Source organism: Clupea harengus, chromosome 17, assembly GCF_900700415.2.
Source record: "Clupea harengus chromosome 17, Ch_v2.0.2, whole genome shotgun sequence".
NCBI lineage: Eukaryota > Metazoa > Chordata > Actinopteri > Clupeiformes > Clupeidae > Clupea > Clupea harengus.
Genome location: NC_045168.1, coordinates 9,144,317 through 9,170,464, shown reverse-complemented (window position 1 = coordinate 9,170,464; position 26,148 = coordinate 9,144,317). Strand labels below are relative to the sequence as shown.

The 26,148-nt window shown below is 43.2% G+C and overlaps 1 protein-coding gene across 1 annotated transcript; it reads left to right on the top strand.

Moving 5' to 3' along the window:
* The first annotated feature begins 14,598 nt into the window (after window positions 1-14,598).
* Window positions 14,599-26,124, top strand: rnf32 (ring finger protein 32). The gene is made up of 8 exons (XM_031583755.2): window positions 14,599-14,685; window positions 15,598-15,853; window positions 16,238-16,380; window positions 18,859-18,891; window positions 19,924-20,048; window positions 20,334-20,442; window positions 23,548-23,730; window positions 25,055-26,124. Exons 1-8 carry the CDS (start codon window positions 14,677-14,679, stop codon window positions 25,292-25,294), a joined length of 1,098 nt encoding a protein of 365 aa, XP_031439615.1. The 5' UTR covers window positions 14,599-14,676; the 3' UTR covers window positions 25,295-26,124.
* The last annotated feature ends 24 nt before the right edge of the window (window positions 26,125-26,148 follow it).

The window sequence follows — 26,148 nt, the reverse complement described above, 5'->3', positions numbered from 1 at the left end:
CAAGACAGCATATCAAGGTGATATTTACAGCATTTCTTCAGATGAGCTTAATCTATATATCTCATTTCTCCGTTGCCTAAAAAGCTGTAGTTACAGCCTTATTAAGTGCATTTCATTGCCAAAGGAGGTCTGAGGAAAGACTGGAAATAGACATGGCTGTGAATAAGAACTGCGAAGCAGAATATGCTGTAATGTTTCGAAGTGTTGAAGTGCCTTAAGGGAATCATTCTTACAACTTTTGAAGCTTGTAATGTTTTTTTTTCTTTTTGCTTGTAAAATGAGGGAATATGAAACATGTTCAAATCATGTACAAAAAGTACAGAACAATCAATTGTACATCCCAAAAGACCCAAGGCTAAATCAGCACCAAATTACTGCATTGCTGAGACGAAGGTACTTGTTTAAAATTGGCATACACATTTGTTTACAGCCAGCTTGTTTTCCCCTAGTCTAACAGAATATCTTTCCTCAAGAAAAGAAAATCACACACAGTTGGTGAAAATATGCCACAGAATTCTTAATATTCGTCAACAGGAACTTAACCAACCACAATACCCAAGAAAGCACAAAGTAGACATTTGCAAATACTTCAGAAATGGGGGTTGAAGACATGGGTTTGGGTGGTTGGGTTACAAACCAGGGTGAGCCAGAGATAACCTCCCTCTGCCTCTCCTGTGTAAACCAGGGAAATTCCTATTGTTGGCAGGAACAGCAGTAGGCCTCATGAGTCCTTAGGCATTTACTGAGCATGTCTTGGCTGCACAAGACAGTGCCTGAAGAGCACAGACTAAACACACTGACAAAAAAACTAAATTTGGAGCGAAACTGTAAACTGTTATATCAGCCTGCTGTGGCGATGGACCCAGGGGCACAACGCATGTAAGCACACAGCACCGCCATATGCACAGAAAACGCATGGCACTGGAACAATGAAAGGGGTGTTGGTGGGGTGTGGGGGCTTTCAGAATCAGGTGAGAACATCAAAAAGCATCAGAGTGTGTGATGAATGCCAGCGAGGGACTCCATGTTGGAGCAGCCCGGCCAGCTTTGTGTATGCTGCAGACGGGGCGAGCAAGTCCAGGCATATGCCCTGTGAGCATTTAATAAATCTTACACTGAAGGAAAACCCTTAACAGATTGATTAACTGCTGACAGTTTTATGGCAAAATTACTATTGTTGCACTCCGAGCACTCATCATTAGTAATATCAATGATAAGGTGCAATCATTTATACCTCTGCCACACTTCTCAAGCTCAGAAAAAGTAGTCCTTATTTCCCCAGCCCCCAATCTTTGATTTGGTCCCTAGTCTATCAACATGTCTTTGCTGCATGACAAACCTGTGGACTCTAATAACAAGGTGCAAATCTGATTATCTAGTAATTGGACAGCTCATGTGCTTTTGTGCATGGTTATGTAAATCTTACTGCACACATAGTAGTGACTGCCCTATATTCCCACACTGTTTCAACAGGATGATGTCACAACTCAGCAACAGTGAAGTACTCAGAACACTGCCTATGCATCCAGCATGGTCGTCATTCTATTTACATTTAACATTCGGTCATTTATGAACAGCGTTCCCGCTGAGAAGGGTGGCAGAGGTTAATCGCTGCAAATCTTACTCTAGGCCACAAAATCTTATGTTTACCATGCAGGGAACAAAGACGCCTTGTTTCTCTTTTGTCAACTGTACATAAACGACAACATTCTATGGGATAGACTTTAAATGCAGGACACTGTTGATTCCCTTTAAAAATATATATAAAACAAGTGAGAGGCTTGTCATGGTAACGAAAAGCCAGATTTAACACTACTGATTGCTTATGCTTAATTTAGATGTAAGCTAACACTGTACTGTGATAAAATGTTTTTGTCTTATCAGAGATATAGGTGGAAACAGAAGAAATTACATAATTCCTTTAAAAATTAAGCATCTTTATGGTCTGAAAAATAGTATAATATTAACAAAGAGACAATAACGGTAATTTTTAAAAACACTGCGGACCCTCTATTACACAGTTCTGCAGATAAAATGTAGCCTAACTAATTTCCAACTACAGAGACAACACGCTAGAATGTAGACCTACTGTAACTGTCGGTCACATTACATTCATGAGGATAGAAACAGTGTTACTGACCATATTTCGACAATTTAACTAGCGTTATATTATATTATTTGCACAAACGCGTGCAAACCAATGCTGCTTGGCAGTAACCTTAGCAGTAGTCAACTTAACACTGTTATTGTGCAAACATTAGCCCGCTACTTAAAGTAGCCACTTTGTATATTGATGTAAGCTACAAGCCACTAACGTTATACTAATAGGTAGTAGGCCTACACAGTTCTTACCAGTTTGAGTCTCGGCAGCATGGGAAATTACACGTGATAAATCCACTATTAAAGACGAGTCACTTGGCTAATAAGTTCGTTCTAGCCAACTAAGATACATATCCTGTCAGCTAGTTTTTACACCAAAAAGGTAGCTAACCACGAGAGCGAAGATTGCCGCTTTACTTTCCTGTATAGCTAAGACCGTCTGATCTGAAATTTCACCATACACATTTTATAGCTGGATGATTTATGGCAAAATTATACCACAAACCAGGGAGATTCTTAAATGTATAACCTTAACAGAGTAAAGAAAATTCTGAGAAACTAGATACATTTTCCACAGAAATACATACCTACCTGATGTGCACCTGTTGTTCCAATGCACGCGCTCCAGCTGTCAGGTAAAGTCTGACTTGTGCTAGGCTACTTTGCAACTTGCTAACATGTTGACCAAATGTAATTTATGCTCATTAAGAAATGTGTCTCTCTTTAAACTAAAGCACAAAGCTTGATTTGGAAAAGTATTAATATTCTAAATATATAAAATAATCAAAATATTCTTGGAACGTTTTGGCTGGGTGTGACATGCAGGCCTGGCCTATTGATCAGTGTTTAAGAAGGCCTCTCACTGCCCATAGTATGTGTCCATGGGGGACACAATGGGCCTGTGTCCACTGTCCACAGACTATTGATGGCCTTCATCTCTAAAGTGTGTAGATACATATTTCATGGGGTGTGTGTAGCCTATATGTTTCAGCCAGGTTTGGTGAGGTTACTTTTGAAATGTAATAGGTTACAGGTTACTAGTTACCCTGTTGAAATGTAATAAGTGATGTTACTATTATAATTACTACAATCAAAAACAACAATCAAAATTTGAGCACATACTGCCAAATTAATGGAGTTTTAAAGTAACATCATGAATGTTATACTCTACATATAAGCTTTAAGGCTTTATGCTAAGATTTAACCCCTTTGTAATCACCAACATGTTGATTAGTAACTATAATTTAATTACATATTTTTTCTCATTAATTATAACTGATTAGAATTACATTTATTTTGTAATTTAATTAGGTAACTTTGTTACATGTAACTAGTTCCTCACCAACCCTAGTTACAAGTTAACAAAGTAATATAATTTATTACATTTGATTACTTTTGATTACTTTTTGATTGGCAGGCGAGAAGTGGTAAAAATTACGTAACTCTTTGCTCTCTGGAAGTGGACCTATATACACATACACATGCACACAGAGAGACTCAGACCATTACCATTTTAATTCCCTTCAGACAACAGCCTGTCCTCCACATTCTCCTCTAGATGAGAGCTCCCAAAGGCCAGGGGGAGCATCCTTGGACAGGCCAAGCAGTTCCTGGGACAATCAAAGTCTGGACGGAAACACACAACAAAGCTTCCTTTCAGCAGCGTTAATCAAACACTCAACGCCAGGAACAGCTGTCCTTCAAAGTAAGGCAGAGAGAGGATGGGTGCACCAGAGGTCAAACACACCAAAGGTCAGTTTGCTTTCCTGCTTCAAAAAAAGAAAAGAAAAGAAAACCTGGTGGGAACCATTACTTTCAAAATAATTAAGAAATCTGTAATAAGGTGATTACACTGTGGATTTTTTGTGGATGTTTTCATTAAAGATCTCTGACTCATTGTGACTGGAACTTTTAACATTTGTATATTGTAGCTACAGGCCCCTATGTAGGCAATGAGTCTTGGCCTAACCCAATTAGATTTTCTTAGTCAGTATTTGCAGATACAGACCGTTTCCTGCATTTCCTAATGGAAAAATCACAGATGCACAGACACATTCATCAAACAATGGAGAATTGTTGAAGTGAAATGATTAGTAAGGATCACACTTGGTTGGCTAAAGCCGCTTAGAGGAAAAACAGTGTGGCAATGTGCTGAGTAGAGCCAGGTTTAAAACAAAGCCAAACACAGCACCTTGTGCCAAAAGTCCAACAGTTTCCCCCACTCCGTATAAGTGGTATGAGGAGACCTCAAAATCTCGTTCTTTCCAACCCTCTCCCTGCTTTCTGAGTGAGAGTAGAGGGCGGAAGTGCACCTATAGCAGACGGTAGCCCAGTGAGAGTTTGATTGTTTCTCACAGGATGCCGACCACTGAAGTGAGGAATTGCTGGCTGGAGGCAGCACCAGAGTTGAGAGACAGAATCAATTTCACCAGCCTCGGACCCAGATATCTATTTATCTCCTCCACGAAATGGAGTTAGAACAGGTGACAGTGATCTGTGACATGGTTGGGTCCATGAGGCACCAGTTTCCAAATTAAATTAGAGGCTGAAGTAAAACTGATTGAATTCCTATACCATGTCATTCAAATTCACACAATTTTTGAATTGATATGTTTTACAATTTTGGAATTTAAAAATTGTAATGACATTTTCAGTACATGTCTATGTATCATGTTTATGTCTAAACGAGGTAGGCACTCTGGAATGCTCTCAATAATAATCTGGTCACAGGGGGAGGCACAGATGAGACTAATTGTTTTTTAACAGTTTAATCTTTCTGAGTAAACAGATGGCTGTATAGAGTCTATTGGCCAGGCAGTTTGCCACTGCCATAGTTAAGTGTTTGGCCTTTGTTTGTCAGGTGGATGATTTACAGATGGTCAGGTAAGAGCAGGTTTAGCATTAAGTGATCAATAATACACAGTGCATTTCAAATTCAGGTACACACTTGGTCCTCTAGCTGAGTCCGTAAATAAACACTGATGGGAACAATTATTTGACAATGTTCTGATCGTAGGACACAATGTCATTACCATACAAACATTGACAAGGGAAAACAGACAAAAATAGTCCTTTCTGGTAATTGTTATCTTAGCACACTTAGCTTAGCTCTCTGGCAGTGGCCTGTGTCTCAGAAGTGCAAAGGGATATGGATATCTCAATGACTGAATCAACATATTTTTGATAGAAAGTATAAACGTGATAAAATAAAGATGAGAAAATGCAGAAAGCTGAAAGGCATTCATTACAAAACATTGGAGGTAAATATCACTAACAGGGAACTAAAAAAAACAACTGCTTTATTGACAGGCAGAACATCCCTGGTTGAGAACCAGTACACCTGGGCACGTACTGCACAATGCAAGATTGCGTGTATCCACACACGACAGCTGAATGTTGGGATTGCTCATCACACAAAAGCCTTTCAGTGTCTGGTATGAGCTCATCTCTTGGTTACCCTTGTATTCTTCTGTGACACCAACACCAGCTTGACTGGAAAGTAACTCATCTTTTGTCTCCAAAAAAAAGGTGTGAATGTTTACTAAACGCAGTAAATGCAACACTTACCCCAACGGGCTGGCCACAAAGGCCGCGCCGAGTGCTCTGAAAGCGTGAAAGATGAAAGATGAAAGCGTGATTCTCTGCGCAGAGGATAGCACATGTCGCCAGGCGTTCATCATCTGTCACTCAAACAGGTGTGAGAGATGGATTGACAAGGAGCGAGGGGAGAGGAAAGGTCACGGAGGTAGAGGGAATGAGAGAAAGAAGAAGAGAGGTCATCTTTGGTTATGAGATTCAGCTATTTTATTTGTGTGTGTGTGTCTGACTGTCTGTTTATGTATAAAGTATTTGTATGCGTGTGTTGTCTGGTAACACTTTGATATGTGTGCTCGCAGTGGTTACAGTGGGGTGATAAGCAGAAACATGTCAAGCTCTTGATGGGTCACAGCATTTGTTTATTAATCATGGGGTTGTGTGATGTGTCTCTCATCACAGCAACAGGTATAATTACGCTTTAAAGGGCATACAGGACTTGATGTGTCTGAGTCTCGCTGGCTGTTTTATCTCTCTCTTCTAGGCCGCTTTGATGTGGAAGCTGCGCTCAGGTGAGCGGGGGCATTTGCAGGACTGCTACGCGTGGATGTACAGAATGACTCCTCTCCTTGCAATTAAAACCCTGGCTCTCCACAAAGGGAAATCCGTGTTGACTGAGCTGCAGTGTAACTGGGCATGGCACTGTAACTGTGTTGATTAATCTTCGATCAGTATTCTTTCTTATCACAGACTGAATGATGTAATATGAAGCCCCCGTTATATCATGCCCTTGTAAACTACATGATGTGGTATTTCTAGTTTTGTTTTCACCAAAATATATTGGTTTCTTATGTAATAATTGTTGACTTGTGAAAGTTGATTCGGTAAATAGGCCGAAGAGAGATAGACCCCGCTGATGGATGGTACTCTTTCTTTATAGAGTACCTGCACAACAACATCTTGCCAATTCCGGAATGCAGGAAGGATGCCACTAACATGCAAGACGAAAAATATGAAAAAAAAAAAAAATAGATAAAAAAACACCGAAGTGTTCGTGCACTTAGCCTACAGACAGCTCGACCGACATTTAAAGATTCACCCCATTGAAAGGTCATGTGAATTGGAACGCTCATCTCAGAATGCTTGAATTGCACGAGTTCCTGCCCGCCCCATTCCGTTGCATATTGATTCATGGCGTCAGATGAAAGATGTAAAGTGGGACATCAGAGAAAAATGTAAACATGGCGCACATTACCATCCTTGATCCTCCATTTCACCTCTCAGCAGAGGACATTCTCAGGGCTGCACCCTGCTAATATGAGAGATGGAATTGTCAGCCAATCAAAACTACAGATGCACAACAATGTTTTATCTTCAGAACTCTGTTTTGCCTCTCACTTTCATTTGAAGTTTAAAAAAATCCAAAGCAACAAAATAACTATCGCTTTTATGTCATCCAGTGTGAAACTGCTACCACAGCCCAGTCATCGTGATTAGAAGTCTAACTGTCAAGTCATCTGTCTAAATGATTGATATGGCAAGCAGATGGGGCTGATGAACCCAGCTGAGAGGGTAGACTTAATAGCAAAATACTGTGGAACCTTTTTTTTTTGGTTCATTCTGGCTGTCAGATAGCTGGAGTGTGAAGCGATGAGCAGCACACCTGTTTACCTTGGCAGGTAAGGCCCGGGCAGGCGAACAGCCAATGGACTGTCACCTTTCAGAGCAATCGTTGCCGCATCCACAAACCACTGTCCTTTCAGCATGACAACGGGTGAACGAGACTGTGAGGTCCTCTGAAAAGATGTCCATTGCTGGGCAATACACCTGGCAGAGTCCTCAGGAGAGGTGCATACCCACACCAGTCTGAAGGCTTTATATAGATATCATTGCTTATCCAGAGGGGGTAATTTCAAAGCCTCAAATGGGTCCTTACCTTGTCTCTAAGCATTAACACTTGCTTTATTGATTAATACATCAAGCCGGGAGGCACCATAATGTCAAATTAAGATGACATCCTCCTCTAATCGCCTGAGGCGTTTAGATATTTGGTGGGGAGAGGTTTGTTGGGGCTTGATGCACATCCATTTTGACTGATCATCATTCCAATAACACGAAGTGTGTGTACCAATGGAAACCAATGGAAAGTTTTGGATGCTGGGGTGTGTGAATAGGAAGCTGCTTCCCCTAGCGCTGACTGGGGTCTGTGTACTAGAAGGCATCTGCTTTGCTTATCAAATATTTTGTTCCCGATTAGTTGTTACTTTAAACATTGTTTTATCAATAATGATATATTACAGTACTAATATATTATGGTATATTAAACAAATCAGTAATGTAATGCATGAGTTTATGCATGAGTTGTGATTGTTAGTGTAAAAAAAATATTCCTTTGTTATGTCCTCTCTGGCAGAAAAAAATGGCATTTACCCTGATAAAACAGAGTAAGACTAAATACATCTCAACCTTTCCTCACAGTTCAGCTATTGCTTTCTTTTTGCTATTGTGTGTGTGTGTGTGTGTGTGTGTGTGTGTGTGTGTGTGTGTGTGTGTGTGTGTGTGTGTGTGTGTGTGTGTGTGTGTGTGTGTGTGTGTGTGTGTGTGTGTGTGTGTGTGTGTGTGTGTGCATGAGCGCACAAGTCTTTTTGTGAATATGCACTGCAGATACAAGGTAGGGCCCTTGTTTTCCCAATGTTAACAGCCTGAAACAGAGCATATCGAACTTTGCCAGAGTCGTCAAATCCATGTTTAGAATGTTGTGGGTTGGCTGACGGACATTTCATTGCACCACGCTGAAACGCACCATGGGAAAGGCAATTACACAGTGACAATCAAATGTCATAACTTTCAGCTCTGTGAAAAATGCTTCCTTAAACTGAAGGCATTTTTGTCTCATTCATAAATACACATATAAATGTCTCAAAGCTCCCTGAAGCTAGGTTAGGTTCATTCATGTGAGATTTATTTAGTACTGTGCTGTAGGCCAACTTGCTGTAGGCGCACATTTGATAACATGATGACAATGTGTGCTGAATGAGAGAAAAACATTCACCATCTTGTTTGATCATAACTGGGCCATGCTAGCAAAATAAAACAACCATAAGTGTGCTGTGGCATGGAGAGACCAACATTATATGGGCTTCTGTAATCTATTAAGTATGCACTAATGAGCTTCTCCTTGTTCATATTCAGATAAATAACCAATCATTTGAATACAAAGAACTATTTGGTTATTGACCAAACAATAACGTTCAGATAAGACAGATAACGGAAACAGGAATTTTGCATTGTACCTTTTAACACTTTGGAAAACAAGTAAATATGCACTGCTAGTTTAAGCTGTCATCACTGTCTGAAATTACAACACGAGCCCAAAGGATTGCTCTCGTCTGGCAAAGTCTCAACATACTTTGAAGAATCAAAGCAGTGCTGAATGACTTGCCTGCTGAACAGTTAAGCAACATGTGTCATTTAGACTGGCAGGGTTTTTTCATCGTGGACTTGGCTTTAACAATCCAATCATTTGTGTTTTGTGCGAGAGAAATGATGGAGAGAGCCTAGCACTATATGTCCTGTGCAGACATGACTAGCACAGTGAGGGTATAACTGTTTTTAATGTCAGAAATGTTATTACTGGCAATAAATGCTGCAATGGTGGTTACATTAGTAATAAAGGTTGTATTTATAGTTGTGGTTTAATTTAAGAAGTAATCGTTTTAGCTGTAGCTGCTAGCAAAAAAAACAGCATGCTGGAGGTCTACAACGACTTAGCTTGTTGTAAAGGAACTCATTTACTCAAAAATGTATGAAAGAGGAGTGCATCCTTGGTACATACAGAGGGTAACACGCAAACCCACGGAGGAGAATTTACATGGCAAAATTGAATGTAATGCATAGTTTGATGCTGTCTGTTTGGGAAGGGCTTTCGAACCACAAACCTCAAGCAAGCTCATACATAAAACATATGCCTAGTTCTGTTTTTTTTTGTAGCATTACCTTTGCCTCACTAACTGTATCAAAACCTCTTCATGGACCCAAACAAAAAGGGTGGGGGAAAAGGAGGGGTTCTCGAGTGCACGTGGAAAGTCCCCAATTATGTGGTAATTCTAGTGAGTGGTTTAGAATATTTATCCTTATTGCCCAAAGAGATTGGCATTTACGAGACGCTACCACAAACACATTCCACAAAGCCCAGGTAAACTACAGACTCACTCACTCAATCACATGAAATAACAGGTGATTTATGGAAAGGCGGTGAGGAAGGGAAGTCTGCAAGCTTATCATCAGCTCAAGCCCTTCACTTAAAATGAGTTAATTGCTTTCCTTTGGGAAGGGGGGGGGGGGGGACCATATTAATGACAGTAAATCTACACTTGGTGAAAACATTAATTTTCCACAGCAGATTGATATGCCTCTCTCCTTTATGGCAAAGCCTGTTAGAGCCTCTTCAAAAGTCCTGTATCTGAGTTTCCATGCCAATACCATCTCTCTTGTGGGATAGTATCTGATACTGCCTCAGCAGTGAAGCCTCAGGAGATGTAATTTCCTTTCTATGAAGTGACATGAGCAATGTGACCATGCAGGAAAACCTTTCATGCCACAACGAAATCAACTGTGGCCTATCTGAACCCACTGCTCCCCTATGCACAAAGGTATAATCTTAATCATTGGTACACATTTGAAATCAGCAGGCAGCAAAGGTGAGGAATAAAAACCCCTCGCAGAGACTGAAGTTGCCGGGGACACTCAGGCTCAGCATGCTGGGCTGCATTTTTTTTGTGCTAATTCCCTGCCTGGTCTACAATTTACAGCCATTATGACATTCTATTTTAAGCCACTGTGATGGATTCTGCTCAATTATTGGCCATTACAGGCAGAGATGGCCTCACGAGTGTTTCAGAGATTGCGGGGTTCGGCTGCACCATTCTAGTGCAATCCACTTAGCACGCGCGATACAGTGGAGGTCTTCTGCAACAAGTACACCGCTGTGTGAGATGTGAATAAATTGTAATTATAAAAAATCAATGTAGAACTTTCTGTAGTGACTTACCAATGGTCTAATTATAAAGGCATTGCTTAGCTTTGTACAATTTACTAGCACCTTAAAAAGGCCTTTGCGTGAAAACATGTATGTACATTTCTTTTTATCTTGCTATGATGCATAAAAATTATGCTTTTCCCTTAAAAGAAAGGTTGTTACTACAGCGGAAGTGCCTTGAATTTTTCTTTTGGCTAAAGATTTGCACATGGTGTTTTCATGTTTCGTGCAAAACCCTGCCTGCAGAGTTTCAGCACTTTGCTGTAGCCTACACGAACTGACACCAACACAAGCATTCCCAGAGCAAAATCGACAGCGTCTGCACATAGCGCTCAGACTGATACCACACCACACTGAGAAACTTCTCCGGCCTCCAAATGACTGACAGTCTGAGGGAGGAGGGAGACCGAGGCTGACTCTGTTGGCAGGCGGGTTCTGCAGTGGATCGCTGACTGCCAAGGTTTAGTCCCTGCACTCAGCAAACACTGAAGGCAACTGGGGGGCAAGGGGTTCAAACGGGCAATATCACAGGCAGCCAAAAGGACGCGGAGAGCCAAGGAGGGCCCCCCTCTGTCAGATGAACAAAAAAACAAAAAACAACCAATCAATAACTTCTCAAGTGCTAATAGGCACTGCCACATTTTGTGATATGTGAGCGCGTTTGTCATCTATGCCGCCAGGAGATTTACGGCAAATCCATTGGCAGGTCCAAAGAATGAGGTAATGTAGCACTTAGTAAATGAAGTAAAATCCAGAAGCCTGCAGTGATTTGTATTTCATTTACAGAGGACGCCTCTAATCGCTCGCCGCTCCATCTCCATTGGAAGACGCAATGGCGTCCATGTTCTCTGGTCCTTTATGGGACAAGCTTAGTCAGCAGTGACGCAGGAGATTACGGAAAAACAGTATTGCATTTCTGTCCGCTCCCCTTGATTGGTTCCCTTTAAGACCACTGGAAGGGGGAGAGGTTCCATTCTCCATCAAGTAATTAAACTCATATTAGGAGGTGGTTATGGTGGGGTCGAAAAATCATTTGATTCCTGTCCACTCCATCATCTCCCTACCACCCCAAGAAGGAGCTAGTCTCTGGGTCATCTCTTTAGCTGACATAATTACTTATTAACTGTTGTGACCCACCCTCCCCTTACCATATCCACTCTATAATTCAGTTGAGGACAATGTTGTATATCACACAGGAGACTATTTTTATCATGGCAACACTGACACAACAGTCTGATTTAAACACAAATATAAGCAGAAGGTCACGGTAATTACTTAAATAAGTATTCAACCACATACAATATGGTAAATCTTTAAAACACCAATAACCAAAGAGGATAAAACCAGCAATTGCATAGCCTAAGGTGTAACATTAGCAAATCAGCCATGATTTAGTGTGTTATATATTTCTTCAGCCTTGTAGTTGTTAAAGATAATGTACCAAAGAATATGTAATGCCATGTAGATGTCTCATGCTTACATGCTGTTTCTTGGCCTGTTTAGACACATAGAGGCAGGGTAGAGGCAGCACAGACTTGGAGCTTTTTTCGAGGAAAATAATCAAGGTGACAGTGTGGATCCAAATTCCACGGTCATGGGTCAAGTCCAATGTCAGAGAACGTGAAAAGGGAGAGGACCAGCTTTAGAGCGAGATGACGGACAGATTGACAGAAGGCAAAATAAAGCTCCGCTAACAGACTGGTGTGTCTAGATCCAAGAGCAAAGTGACAGATCCCCGACAACAGAGGGCCATCATCACTGAGACAGATTCAAAGAAGCAGAAGCATGGCTGCCTGTGAGGTTTAATAACAAGGCTCTTGATTTCTTTCATTTTTTTTATTTTTTTACAAAAGAAGGATAGATCTGCAGCCTGTGCCAAAGTAGCCTACTGCATGCCACAGGTGTACACTTCATTGTTCACTTTTTTTATACACAGTGCAAATAAATATTGAGCAATCACCCAATCTTCACAGTGGTTTTCTCATTCACGTCTGCTATGATTCACAAACTGTGTAAACAGTCATTAAGTTCTTTTCCATTTCATGTTCTTTTTCTGATGGCATCCGAACATGCTGCCTTTCACATTACATGCCCAGTACATTTCTTTGAACAGAGATAAATAGTAGGATTATTTTTTCCTTTTCAAGCTGTCTGTGCCTCACAAAGTTTGCAAAGGGGTTCAGGAAAGGGTTCCCTTTCAAAGCATTATGGCTACAGACCTTTCTTTTTTTTCTTTCTTTTTTTACCCCTCCTGTTTCTTAAGTCATCAGCTCTTTGCACGACAACATGAGTTTTTTCTTCTCAAAATACCACCGATCAGGTAAAGAGGTTCACAGGGGAAGAAAGTTAAATAAAAAGCTCTTTAAAATGGTATTTATAAAGACGGGGGGAAAAAAGGCAAACAGTGTCCCTGTTGAAAATAAAAGCTCATTCCGAAATCCATTTCGATGACAGTTGGAAGAAAGCAGCTTTTATGCAGGGCTTGAGCCTCATCTCTTCCACCACATCTTTCCCTTTTTTTCTGAAACCGCGATCATTTGCTTAAAAACACAAGGCAAGGCCCCACGTCGGCCGCTGGGGAAGGCAGCCCTTTGATTGCGCGCTCCGAGGTTGAATTCTTCACTAATAAATAGTTCCACACCTTTGTCTGTGGCATTACGGGCCAAGGTCTGGGTTTTTCTTTCCTTAAGCCCAAGAATGCAGCAACCTCTTGAAAAAGCAGAAGGGCTTCCCTCCTCACTGAGAGACAGATTCTCTTGTCTGTTTTCTTAAACGGGCCTGTTTGATTGACAGGCCGGTGCAGAGGATCTCATCGACAGGAATCTAAGTCTGCCCTTACAGCACATCAAAGTCACGTCAGAGGGCCAAAAGCATTTTTTGTGTGGTTGTTTTCCAGTGGGTACAAACCACACTGCAAAATAAAGCTAGTGACTTTCATCATGATGTCTGTTTTGGAGGCCAAAAAGCGCATGTTTACGTGGTTTGTGTGTGTGTGTGAGGAGGGAGAGAGAGAGGGTGTCTCTTTCTCGCGTCAGGGTGACCTAGGTGAGATACCTGAGCTCACAGCGAAGGTATGAGCTGCTCTGCTTTGTTCGCTCAGCGACAGCTAGCTGTAATGTTTCACCTTTGTGGAGACGGTCCTTTTAAGGTTGTGTGCAGAAACTGTTCACTGACCCTCCCCTGGGAAAAGGTTAAATTTGGGTGTTTTTACGGCGTGACTGCCGATCCTGTTGTCTAAGGTAAACACGTAGACACAGAGGTAGTTTGTTGAAACTGATGCTTGTCATGGCAATGAAATTTATGGCTATTGCAGGGAAGAGTAGCTCAGGAGAGGAACTTGACTGCCATTTCCTAGAAGTCTGTCTTCACATGAAGGGCATTACAACCTAGAGATTGGGCTTCAACTGATTATATTCCTCTATAGCTTAAGGCATGATGGAGAGGCACATCAACAATATCTAATATGTAGGCCAATGCAATGATCACAGGGTTTTTGTTTTTACTCTGCCAATATGTCATTTACAAAGCCCAGGAAAAAGGTAAGAATATGTTGGGGCATATGTTTTATACTTTATTGTAATTAACATCTTACATCAGACCAGGGGTGTGTATCTACGCTTCAGTATGATACAATACTATTCAAAAAATATACTTTTTTCCCCCCTGGATTATCACTGGTATAGTGTTAAACACACTTGGGTGTTTTGGATGTCTTACAACAGTAGAAGATGTAGTGCCTATAGTCTCTACATCACTTAGAATTATTTCTGTTCTCTTGCCAGGACTTGGTCTAATGTCAGGTTCATGGTTTAAATGCTATTACATTTAGAGGGGGGTGCATTTGTGACTCAGAACTACAATCCCTCTTTATTTTACCTCTCTATCCATTTTTCTCATCAGTCCGCTGTCATCCTCTGTGTAAACCTGGGAGTGGTCAGTGGAGACTTTCTCAGGAACTCCGTCTCTAAGCAACCATCCAAACAACGGAACTTCCTCTGGTGACAATGCGGAAGGTTTGAGGTTTTGTTTTTTTATGCACCTGTTTGGGTTCACGTAATATGGAATGAGGTTAAATGTTGTTAAACACACTGTTTGTGGAAGAGAGAAGTATGCATGACGCCTTCGGTGTATAAATGCAGCATTCAGTTTGTGCATTAGAAACACAGTCATCTTATTTTAACCTAGTTTAGACAAGACTAGCCTACCGTGCTAGCTAACTTAAGCAAGTTTACAGTAATAATTTATTTTATTTGTAATACAGTCAACACTTGCTTTTGTAAAGAAATAAACGACCGTGTTTTTTCATGGTTGTAATCTAACATTTGGCACGTTCCGCAGTTTTCTGTACCATGTCTTTGAACATGGTGCGTTATTATCACAGAACGTGCACACACAATAAATGGCGTGTCTTCATTATCAAAGAATCTTTCAGCTGATTACTAACAGCCTCTGTTGTATCTTGCAATAACTCATCGTTTTTGAACTGTTGATGTGTCAAACGCCTAGGGATACGCAGCTGCTTCTCCAAAACATTGTATCAACACGACAACATGTAGTGTCATATTGCATCTCAAGTACACTCCTATGACTCAGATGAGGCATTCATCTCGACTTCAATGCGTTGTGGTTACAACCTAAAAATAATTCCCCGTTCGCCTAATTTAGTTTCCCTCTCTGTTCTTCTCTGTGTCTGTTTATAAACATTTATACAGAGACTGTGCGCATCATTTCATTGGCAGGTCTTGAGTTCATGTGACAGTAATCTGCGCTGATGATGCTCAATGCTGACATTTCATCTTGGAAAAAAAATATGAAGACTGATCATGAAGTTTGTAGACATCTGAATAGTGTTGTTTCAGTACTGCAGTGAAGAGCAGCTTGTGGATAGTTTTGTGTTAAATTGTGACACCCTCTTTTTATTCCAGTGTAACAACTCTAAGTCAGAAAAAGGAAAAATGGCCATCACGGCTGTCGCTCTGCAAGACCACATATCAAGATCCATGCTGCAAAGTCTGTCGCTGAGCGACCCAGTGAGAGACAGCCTGAGAGCAAAAGGCCCGGGCCAGAAACCCCGTCAGAGAAACAGGCACGCGAACGGCAAGCCACAGCACTCACAGTCACAGAGGTCACTGGAGGAGAGGGAGTACGTGTTGGATCCAGCACCTCCACCGCTCACCCTGGGTATTTTTTCTCAATATATGATACCTAGTTAAAAACATGGGTTCCTGGGTAACAATGTAAGAATGACAGTATTACTACTGAGAAGCAGGTGCAGATGCCTTTCACATGAAGTGGCTTATTTACATTGAAATAATCTGAAAGTTCGATGAGAGCTCTGAAAGAGGGTTTTGTCAGCCCCACTTTATTGAACTACTACTGCATTTACAACAAACTTAACACCAGCCACATTTAGCTGTATACTTACTGAGAAACCCAGATACTGGTAAATCTATAGACTATTTCTAAAATAGTGTTTTAGCCTATATCACTGTTGTAGTTTTCCTCTGTGTTTTGCATTGTAGTTTGTACTGTTTTGGTTTGATGGCTGTGGGTCTCTGTCTGTAGCCCAGAAGCTGGGTCTGGTGGAGGCTCCTCAGAGGAGGCTCTCAGAGGCCGAGTGGGAACAGGTGAAGACCCGCTCGGTTCAGGAGGGAGACTCCACACAGCCCTGTGTCATCTGCAGGGAAGAGTTCCGCCTTCAGCCTCAGGTACTACATCCCTGCTACATCCCTAAATCCCTACCAACAGACTGCTTTTTTCTGCCTTAAGCATGTACACATTGCATTAGACAAAGTATTCAATGTTTACTACAAACTACTATTATTGGAAACAGGAGGCACAACAGCAGGTGCCTTAAAGACTACATTTTGTTAGGTGGGATATTCCAATGAAGGGACTGGAAGTGGCAAACCAAAACCAACCTGCAGCTAGTCTTGCTGTTAGAAAGGTCCATGGCTAGTGAAATATAGCTGCTAGTAAGGTCCATGGCTAGGAAAAGATAGCTTACAAAGTAACCTACTAGACTACCAACCTGGTGAGCCCAAAAAAATAATCTTCCACAAACAACAACTGTAGACATGCTGCACATACATTCACAAGTGTTGTCAAACTGGCTTATTCCTGCAAAGTGTGCTGAATGCTTACTGCTGCTGTATTCTTCTGGTAACAACACTGTCAGCCATGATTGTTTTGATTTCTTTCCTACTTAGAATGTCTGTACGTAAGTATACTAGAAAAAAGAAAGAAACAACAGTTCAATGGAAAATGGCCCTCCTCTACCTGTGCAAATATTCATCTATCAGTCTCTGCAGTGTGTGTTTGGGCCTTAACCCTTGGTGAATGGCGTGCTTGCTCTGCGCGTGTTTAGTGTGGTTTCTCTGAGAGTTATGCACTGTAACCGTTAAGGTATGTTGCCATGAGTCAATGCCTGTTGTATTCCCAGAGATTTTTTTTTTTGAAAGACACTTCTTCTGAACACTCCCACCCACAACCCCTTCAACCCCCCCCCCCCCCCCCCCGCCATGCTCAAACCCAATGCCCCCACCCTTGGTTCCTGTATGCTCTAATCTGTGTGGACAACTGTACAAATTTACCCATACTGCCTTGTAACTCAACTGTGACGTGATGATGTAGCAATCAGTGGGTTAGTGTGAGGGGGTCATTCAGTGGTTTACACCTTTCTGATCCCCTTTTAAGATGCCAATCTCCACAAGAATGCAGGGGAGAAAGGGCCGCTCGCACAAAGCACAGTTGCCATAGATGCATGTGTAAATATTAGTTTGGGGGGGGGGGGGGGGGGGTTGTGAGGAAAGGGAAAAAAATGTTAATTAGAACTTCAGGCAAAACAAGGGACAGTAACAGAAGACAGAGGCAAAGCTGCATTTATTTACATCAAACGCTATGCGCTAGCAGTGTTTTGTTGTGTGTGTCTGCATGTAATTAGCATCTGAAAAGAGAGCCGTTGGATGTGTATTGAGATGTGCAGGTTTCTGGTAGGTGCACTGAGGGTCTGCGCTCCAGACAGACCACACATCTTTTCTGTGTAGTTTACTTGTGGATTTGTGTCTTTCCTTCATGAAACCTGGTTGATTTTCTCTTTCTCCCTCATGTTGCGGTGTTGTACTCTCTTTGTGTGCCTACTGAGCAGTGTGTGTGTGTGTGTGTGTGTGTGTGTGTGTGTGTGTGTGTGTGTGTGTGTGTGTGTGTGTGTGTGATTGGGCCTGTGCAGTCTAATGGCTTCTGGAGCTGTCGGGTATAGATTGAGCTCCACAGGGTGCCTCCTCCCTCCAGTGATGGAGCACAGTGCTCAGGCCAAAAACAATGAGAAATCAATGCAGCTACCACACACACACACACACACACACACACACACACACACACACACACACACACACACACACACACACACACACACACACACACACACACACACACACACACACTCACAGAGAGAGAGACACACACATGATACACAATCACACAATAATTCCACCAGCTTAGCACAACACCATGCCGAACGCAGACCTATACTTGCATGAACACACACACACACACACACACACACACACACACACACACACACAGTCATGCATTCACAAATACACAACTCACAGCTAGCTCTGCTCTCCATTCCACAAACACAAAAACACACTGACATACAGTAAGTAGACACATGCCCTTACACTATACACGCATCCGCACCCACTCCACCACCTACACACACACAAACACACACACAAACACACACACACCTACACTTACACACACAAACACACACACACGCCTACACACACACACAAACACACGCACGCACACACACCTACACACAGACATAAACACACACACAAACACACACGCGTGTACACACCCACTGGCATCTCACAGGACTAGACAAAAACACTTAGAGGAATAGTGAAAACCAATCCGTCCTTCTGAGTGACCCAGGGGGTTCCGCTCATGCCAGGATCATTTAGAGGCTACAAGCCAGCCCATCGATCGCTGCTCCCTGTGTTTAGGGAAGTATTGGGGCAAACAAAGAATTAGGATTCTGCTGCTGGAGTCAGTTGAACATGTTTACACCGAATGAGTTGATAACACACATTTGCTGTTACTGTAGAAACGTGTATATCAGTTTATTGTAATGGATGTTAAAATGATTTTGTTTGTTTGTTCTAACCTTTGGTCAGGTGCTGCTGTCCTGCTCACATGTATTTCACAGAGTAAGTAGAGTCGTTTTCATCAAATATCCTTGCATGCATCATTTGATTCACCACAGATTTACCCAAAGGAGGTATGGCATCTATGCCTTATAATGACAAAGATGGAGAAACACATACAATCTTTTTGGGGAAAGTGTAGAAATCCAAGGCACTGCTTTGAAACAGATCATGATCCTTTCCTGTATCCTGACTTACATGCGGTCACACGTCACACCTTATATCCTGTTGCAGAAGTTGTGAAAAGGCAAAGTGTAACTATACAGTTAACCGCATTCTAACATTCATTATCAATATGTAACAGCGCATTGCTTCTTTGCACCTATATAAACCTTATCCTAACCCATGTTTATGTAAGTACAAAGCACCAGTGTGTTGTTAGAAATGATCATTAATCAACATGTTATTCTCCATGTTTGTTTGTTTATGTTTAATTATCCCATCACAAGGGCTATATAATACATCTTGTGACTATATTTTCTTGTGTTATGAAATGTGTGACAAAGCATATCTACTAGTGGCTAAGCATTTGGCCGTGGGGATTCTTAAAAATGTGCTTATAGAACATCACAGAGATAGTGTACTGTATGATTGTCCCCAGGTAAGAAAGCAGGTGTTTATGGAGACACAAGTAATGGACGAGCATAGTTGAAACTATTCACCCAAGCTCCGTGGGTCAGCCTGTGTGCTGGACATCAGGGGTAATATTTTCAGTAGATTGCTATCGTAACGGTGTTAATTATCGGACGGCGTGTGTTATTGGCAAACGTTTGCGTTGTCATGTGAATCTATTATTAAACTGAAGTTATAGATTGTTAATCCATTATTAAACTTAGCATTTTGATTGTTTAACAGAATGGCCGATGTTTGACACTGTCCGATAACTGACATAGCTACGCTAGAGTTGTGGATGCTCTACCCCATGCCGAATTTAATTGCTAGCACACCCTTCTGACTTCATCACCTCTTCAGCATCTGGATGTCTGCTAGTGTTTGTGTCTGAATACTGGTGTAACCCCCAGGCTGTCCCCACAGACCTGTCTTAAAGCTTTCGAGCGCTACTCAGGCAAGAAATGCTGCCCCATGTGCAGGATGAATCAGTACGAGACGCGGGTCATCCATGAGGGAGCTCAGATCTACAGGGAGAAGTGTATCATCAGGTAGGGGACTGCTCCAAGATGGGAACGTCTCCCTGCCGTTTCAAATATACATCATTTGACTTTCAACTGCACGTTCTCACAAAGGGGGAGTAAGCGTAGTACTATTTGAATTGGAACTGTTTAAGTTGTGCAATTGTAAAGTGATTCTTGTGAAAATGCTGCTGCAGTATCCATCAGTGGCATGAATGAGGAGGATGAAGCCAGCGTGACCTCATGGGTGAACAGAGGGATTATAAAAGAAGGAGAGGGGTATTAAAGTGCTGCTTCTTCTCCTTGCCCCCCAAGGATACAGGCATGGTGGAGAGGTTGTGTTGCTCGGAGGTGGTACCGAAATGTGAGAAGATCTGTCCCACCTAAAGACAAGCGGCTGAGACAGCAGTTCTTCGAGACCAAGGTAAAAGAGAATCGCCCTGTATTAGAGACAGCCAAAAAAGAGCCTATTCTTTAGCGTAGTAGTTGCAATGATAGCTGATCATAAATAACCAGGGCTGTGCAATCATGGTAACCTCTGGTGCCCCTGAGTCCAATCGAATGCATCACAATGAGCCTTTATGCAGTCGCCGGGTGATCAGCTGCCTGCATTCTCATGGCCCGCGTTCCCGCAGTGAAAGAGGCTCAGGCTTTTCCTGCCTGATCCCACTACGGACATTCCTGCCACATTCAGCTGCGGGACGCCACGCTGACGTTGACTGACGCGAGCAAACAAGAGCAGAACCCTGCCCCAGGTCTAGAGGTTCAGGCTACGGCCGGTGGTGTCATCAGGGACAGGAGAGGCGGCAGGGGGGCCCAAGACCTGGGAGGGCGGTGGTCGGTGGGGGGGAGGTGGCCGGGGCCGGGGCCGGGGCCGGGGCGATTGAAGCAGCTGAGGAGGTCTTTGATGGCGTGTGAATTATACACTGTTTGTAAACTCATTAGGGAGAGTGTGTGTTTCAGTCAAACACACTGGACATTCCTCGGGGCCAGACACAAAAGCAGGTCCAGCTCTGGAGTGTTTACCTGCCAGGCCCTGGCTCCAAATGATTTGGGTGTTGTAAATGATGGGGGCTGGGCATATCAGGGCTCGGACTCTCATTTTTCATGCCTCCCTCAGCCACGTTTGGGGTTTTTTAATCAGTAGAATACACACGCCAGCTGTGCGAAAGGTTTCCTGGTCAGCAGAGGGCCAGGGAAATGCACATATGAGCCGTTTGTTTTGGGCATGCCAGAGTAGAATGACCCCAAATGTGACAATGTGACACATTACTTTCCATTTCCATTACTTTCCACTTTCCATTTTATTAAAAGAAAAATGTTTCGGTATCAGCAATCCTTCATTGCCATGCAGTTAAGATATGAATTTGTGCCATCATCAATATTCCAGGCAACAAATTTCACATCGTGACCATTTTTTTTAAAACACCACATCGGAGTAGATTAACTGCTTTGCGGTTTACTTGCTGAAAAATTGAACCCATCTCAAAGCAGCTCAGTATCAAGGGCATTAGGTGACAGCAGCCAGTCACTGAGTGCAGCAGCAGCAGCTGCAGCAGCCTGGCTGAAGGGGCCGCTGGCCTCTGCTACCCTGTGGCCCTGCAGGGAAAGGGAAGATTGCCATCTAGTGAGCTCCACCTGTCCCTCGAAAGCCTGCGAGGTGCAACTGGGACAGCCTGGCCAGCCAGTGTGGGCTCAGGCTTTTTTAGGGAACGTGTGCACCCCAGAGGGGAATTACCCTAGAACATTTTCATTCTGGGAGGCTCTGTAAAATATCATTCTCATTCATCTTTGACGGGTAGATACATATATCATTAGATACACAAATACACAAGCCAAAATGATTCTTGTGTTGTCTCACTAGGACACAGTGTACATTTTGCACATGCCAGACAGTGTAGTTTTTTTAAAGAAAATAATGAAAAGAATACAAAACTCTATTTGCTTTCCTGTGTGTTGCATCAGGTGAATTATATATATGCATACATTTACCCAGAGGCATTTATTACCCATGTCTTCTGTATTCATTTTTTGCCTACAAGTAGAGACATTGTTAGAGACACCATCATCTTAAATTGGATTGATCTGAGCTTACATTATCTTTGTGTTTAGTAAATGTGTAAGAGTGTGTATGTGTGTGTGTGTGTCTGTGGGGCTGTCTCTCTGTGTGTGTGTGTATGTGTGTGTAAGTGTATACACGTATGTGTCCATGAATATACTGTATGTATGTATGTTATTTGTTGCCCCTGAACATCCAGACGAATGAGTGAACGAAAGCCGCATGCCATGCCCCTCAGCTGCCCTTGAGTGGGGGAAAGGGGGACCTGTCTGGTGGGCCGGGGAGCGTGCTGATGGTGTAAAAGACATGAGCGCCGCCGTCAATCTCCTGGTCTCTTAATCAGCCTGAGTGCCTCAGACAGGACGGGGGGAACGGGCTCACCCCTGTCTTCTCCTGCCTTACCCCAAATCAGATGATGAGGAGCAGTGTCCTAACCTCACCCCCAACACACACACACACACACACACACACACACACACACACACACACACACACACACACACACACACACACACACACACAAACACACACATATATATATATACTCTGTCTCTCTCTCTCTCTCTCACACACACACACAGACACACTCACTCACATATATATATATATATATATATATATATATATATATACTCACACACACTCACACACACTCACACACAATAGTGATCTTATCTCTGCCAATGTCTATAAACCTGACTTACAGCAACACATAAACCGTCCACCCCCACATTTATACGAGCCAATTAACACTGTCCCCATACATGGTGACCGGCCCTGACAACCGTCCCGTCTACGTATGACACTGAAAACTGTGTTGGCATGTGAGTGTCTGTGCGTCGACGTGTGTATGTGCGTTTCGAAAGGGAGAGGTAGTTCAACCACATTTACAGTCATCTGATATTTAGCTGTTTTTCTACATTGGTAGCATCGATTCGGTCTCGTTTCAGTCTCAACACGTGAGAAGAGAGAGCGATCAGATTAAACAGGAAGGAGGAGAAAGCCTCCTCAGAGATCTCATCTGCTGCTTTTCACTTCTGCTTTGTGTAGGGCCTGGGTCAACACATTAGGCAGGGAAACTGATGAGATAAAGACTCTCACCTGCCCCATCTCCCTCCCCTTACCGTGCCTGTGGAGGCAAAGTTCACCGGGGCCCTGTGTTGTTTGCCCTCCCCAGCGAAGCCTGCCTGTAATCCCTGTCTGAATGGTTAACGGCTGTTTCATTAGCGATAAAGACATGGCTGTAAAGTGCCAGTGACATCAGGGGAACACAATCAGGGCCTGCCATAGACAGAATGTTTATTTGTGTGACTGTGTGTGTGTGTGTCTCTATGTTGTAAAGTGTCCACCCTAATATGTGCCCTGTGTATCTAACCCTGGTCCAACCCTGCAGTGTGGGTGCTTGGCTCTGCTCACTGGTGAGACACACAGTACCTGTTCTCATGCACTTTGTTTTTTATTGCTCCACAGCTCCAGGAGATGAGTGACAGCCTGGTGCAGGCCTGCCGCACGGACACCGAGGCCTTCCTGAGCGACATTGAGCACTCGGTGGCACAGAGCCGGCTCGTCTTCAGACAGCTGGAGCCCGAGCACACACTCCTGACACACACTCCTGACGCACAGGCCGAGGACTGGGTGCAGATAGAGGAGCAGGTAGGGCTCCTCCGGGCTGATAGAGGAGGAAGAATGAATGGAAAAAACTATGAAGAGAACAGACCATTCATTGACAAGCGCGCACACACACACACACACACACACACACACACACACATACACACACACACACACACACACATACACACTTAGCCAAAACGCACTCTATCAAAGACCATCTCGTCAATGCCTAATCCCACGTCGATTCACCATATAGCTGTGCTATTCAACTTTCAACATGCCAACACTTGCTTCGGAGATAGAAAAAAAAAAAACTTGAACTTTGAGAAAAGAGAACGCACAGATGTTCCATCGGAATATAAAAAGAAAAAAAGAAAGAAAGAAAAAAAGAAAGGCATCGCTGGGATGTGATGCCTCTCCCTCTCTCTTCCAGACGGGGGTTGAATGAGTGGCCATAATCCGCAGTGTTTACAAAAAAACACCGGCAGCTCCCGTGATGCACGCTAGATCTTTCATCGGTGGCGAAAAGTGAAAAGAGAGGTGAGATTTGCCGTGCCAGAAAGGGCCTTATTGTTGTGCGTCCCGGGAACCTTTTTTCAGCAGCCAACAGCATCTCATTCACAAAGTGTGGGGTAGGGGGGAGGGAAGGGGGGGAGGTCAGAGGCAGGGCAGGAGTTGCTTAACCTCCACCTGTGCGTTGTGGGTGAGAGACAGAAAGAGAGCGAACCTCACAGGCTGGTTTACCGCAGAGCTGATCGTCAGTGCTCACACCAAGGCAAACACAGAAAGCCGTGCCAAGCTCATTATCAGACATTTATGAAGAGCTTTAAAACCCTGAGCCCTGCGTACTGTCTGTCCCCCCGGTGAAAGGAAGCTGTCTCTCGTTTAATGATTAGCTGCGCCAGTGGTAAACCACCTTCACACACATACTCGATCACCTGCCATAAATGCAAAATGCAAAGTATAATTCGCCCCTTATCCTACCAGTCTGACACGCGGATCAGTGTTCCAATGTATGCACATGTAGCTGAGGAAGTGGAATGGAACAATAAAACAGTTAGAGATGGTTTACAGTGTCTACTGTGGAAAAGAAGGAGAGAAAACAAGATTAGGAAGTTAACCTACTTTTCTCCTGTAATGAAATATCTACACCTGTGCATTCAATATTAATAAGGGCTCTTTGTTCTCTAGTGTTTTGGTGCTTTGTTTGGTGTAACTGTAGCCATCACAACCGTAATCTGTCAACTGTTACAGCCAGCCATCAAACGTTTCCATGGCTGATAAATGTGATGGTCAATCATGCGAGTTTAACCAGCCCATTACTGCTGTCTTTCTCTGAGCCTCTTTCCTTCTTCCTCCCCAGGCTGTCCAGAGAGAGATGCAGGACTGTCCTATCTGCCTGACCCCTCTGTCTACCCCCTGCTCTGGGTCTGAGGGGCACGGGCATGGCCACGGGAGGGGCAGGGAACCTCGGCACGTCCTGCTCCTGTCCTGCTCCCACCTCTTCCACCAGGTCTGCCTTGAGGCCTTTGAGCTCTTCTGCCCCGAGACGCGCCCCACCTGCCCCCTATGCAGGGCCATGTACAGCAAGAGGGTCCTGTGAGCTGCCAGCCACACCAGCCTGGGTTCCCCGCATACAGCTGCATGTCTTAGCTTTCAATTTCATTTAGGTTGGTTACATATTTACCAGCAGCTTGCTGCATTGCATTCCTACGCTCACCGGATAAAGAGAACTATGCTCTTTGTACACTGTGTCGGTATGCTGAAATGTGACATGACTAACAGGTATGTTGCTGGAAATAAGGTCCAGTCCTTTTGAAGTACACATGAGCATGGATTTAAACTCACTGGGCATATATCTCAGACTTATTTACCGTGTGACTATTTTATGGAGTGGAACTAGAGGCCTTTCCTCAGGCTTGTGAGAGAGGCTGAGTGAGGGAGGCTGGGCTGGGCAGGGCTACTGACAGGCCCTCAGCAGGCAGCGCAGACAGCAGGTGGGGTTGTGGTTGGGGCTAATTGCTTGATCCTCCGCCTGCCGGGCTGATTACCTCTGCTTGGCAGGGAACGCAGACAGGGACTTTCTCCACCATCACACCTTCAGCCTTTGATGATGAGCTGAATGATATGATGAGGGGGGGGGCTTTGTTTTTCATGCCACTATGAAGCATTTCCCACTAAGCATTATTATGGCAACGAGGATGTTTTGTTGTTTTCTCTAACTGTTGTTTTCAGGCCAACAAGCTTTACACTCATCGCACACTAGCAAACACAGAAAAATGGAAACCAAGGTTTTCCTCAAATTGAAAAACTTTAATGTAAAGTGGTCAAATTGTAAATGTGGATGTCATCATATTACACTTACAACAAAGACAAAACACATTGAGAAATGGACATATTAGAAAAAAAAGTACATTCACATATGTCGCAAAAAAAAATCTAACAAACAAAACATGC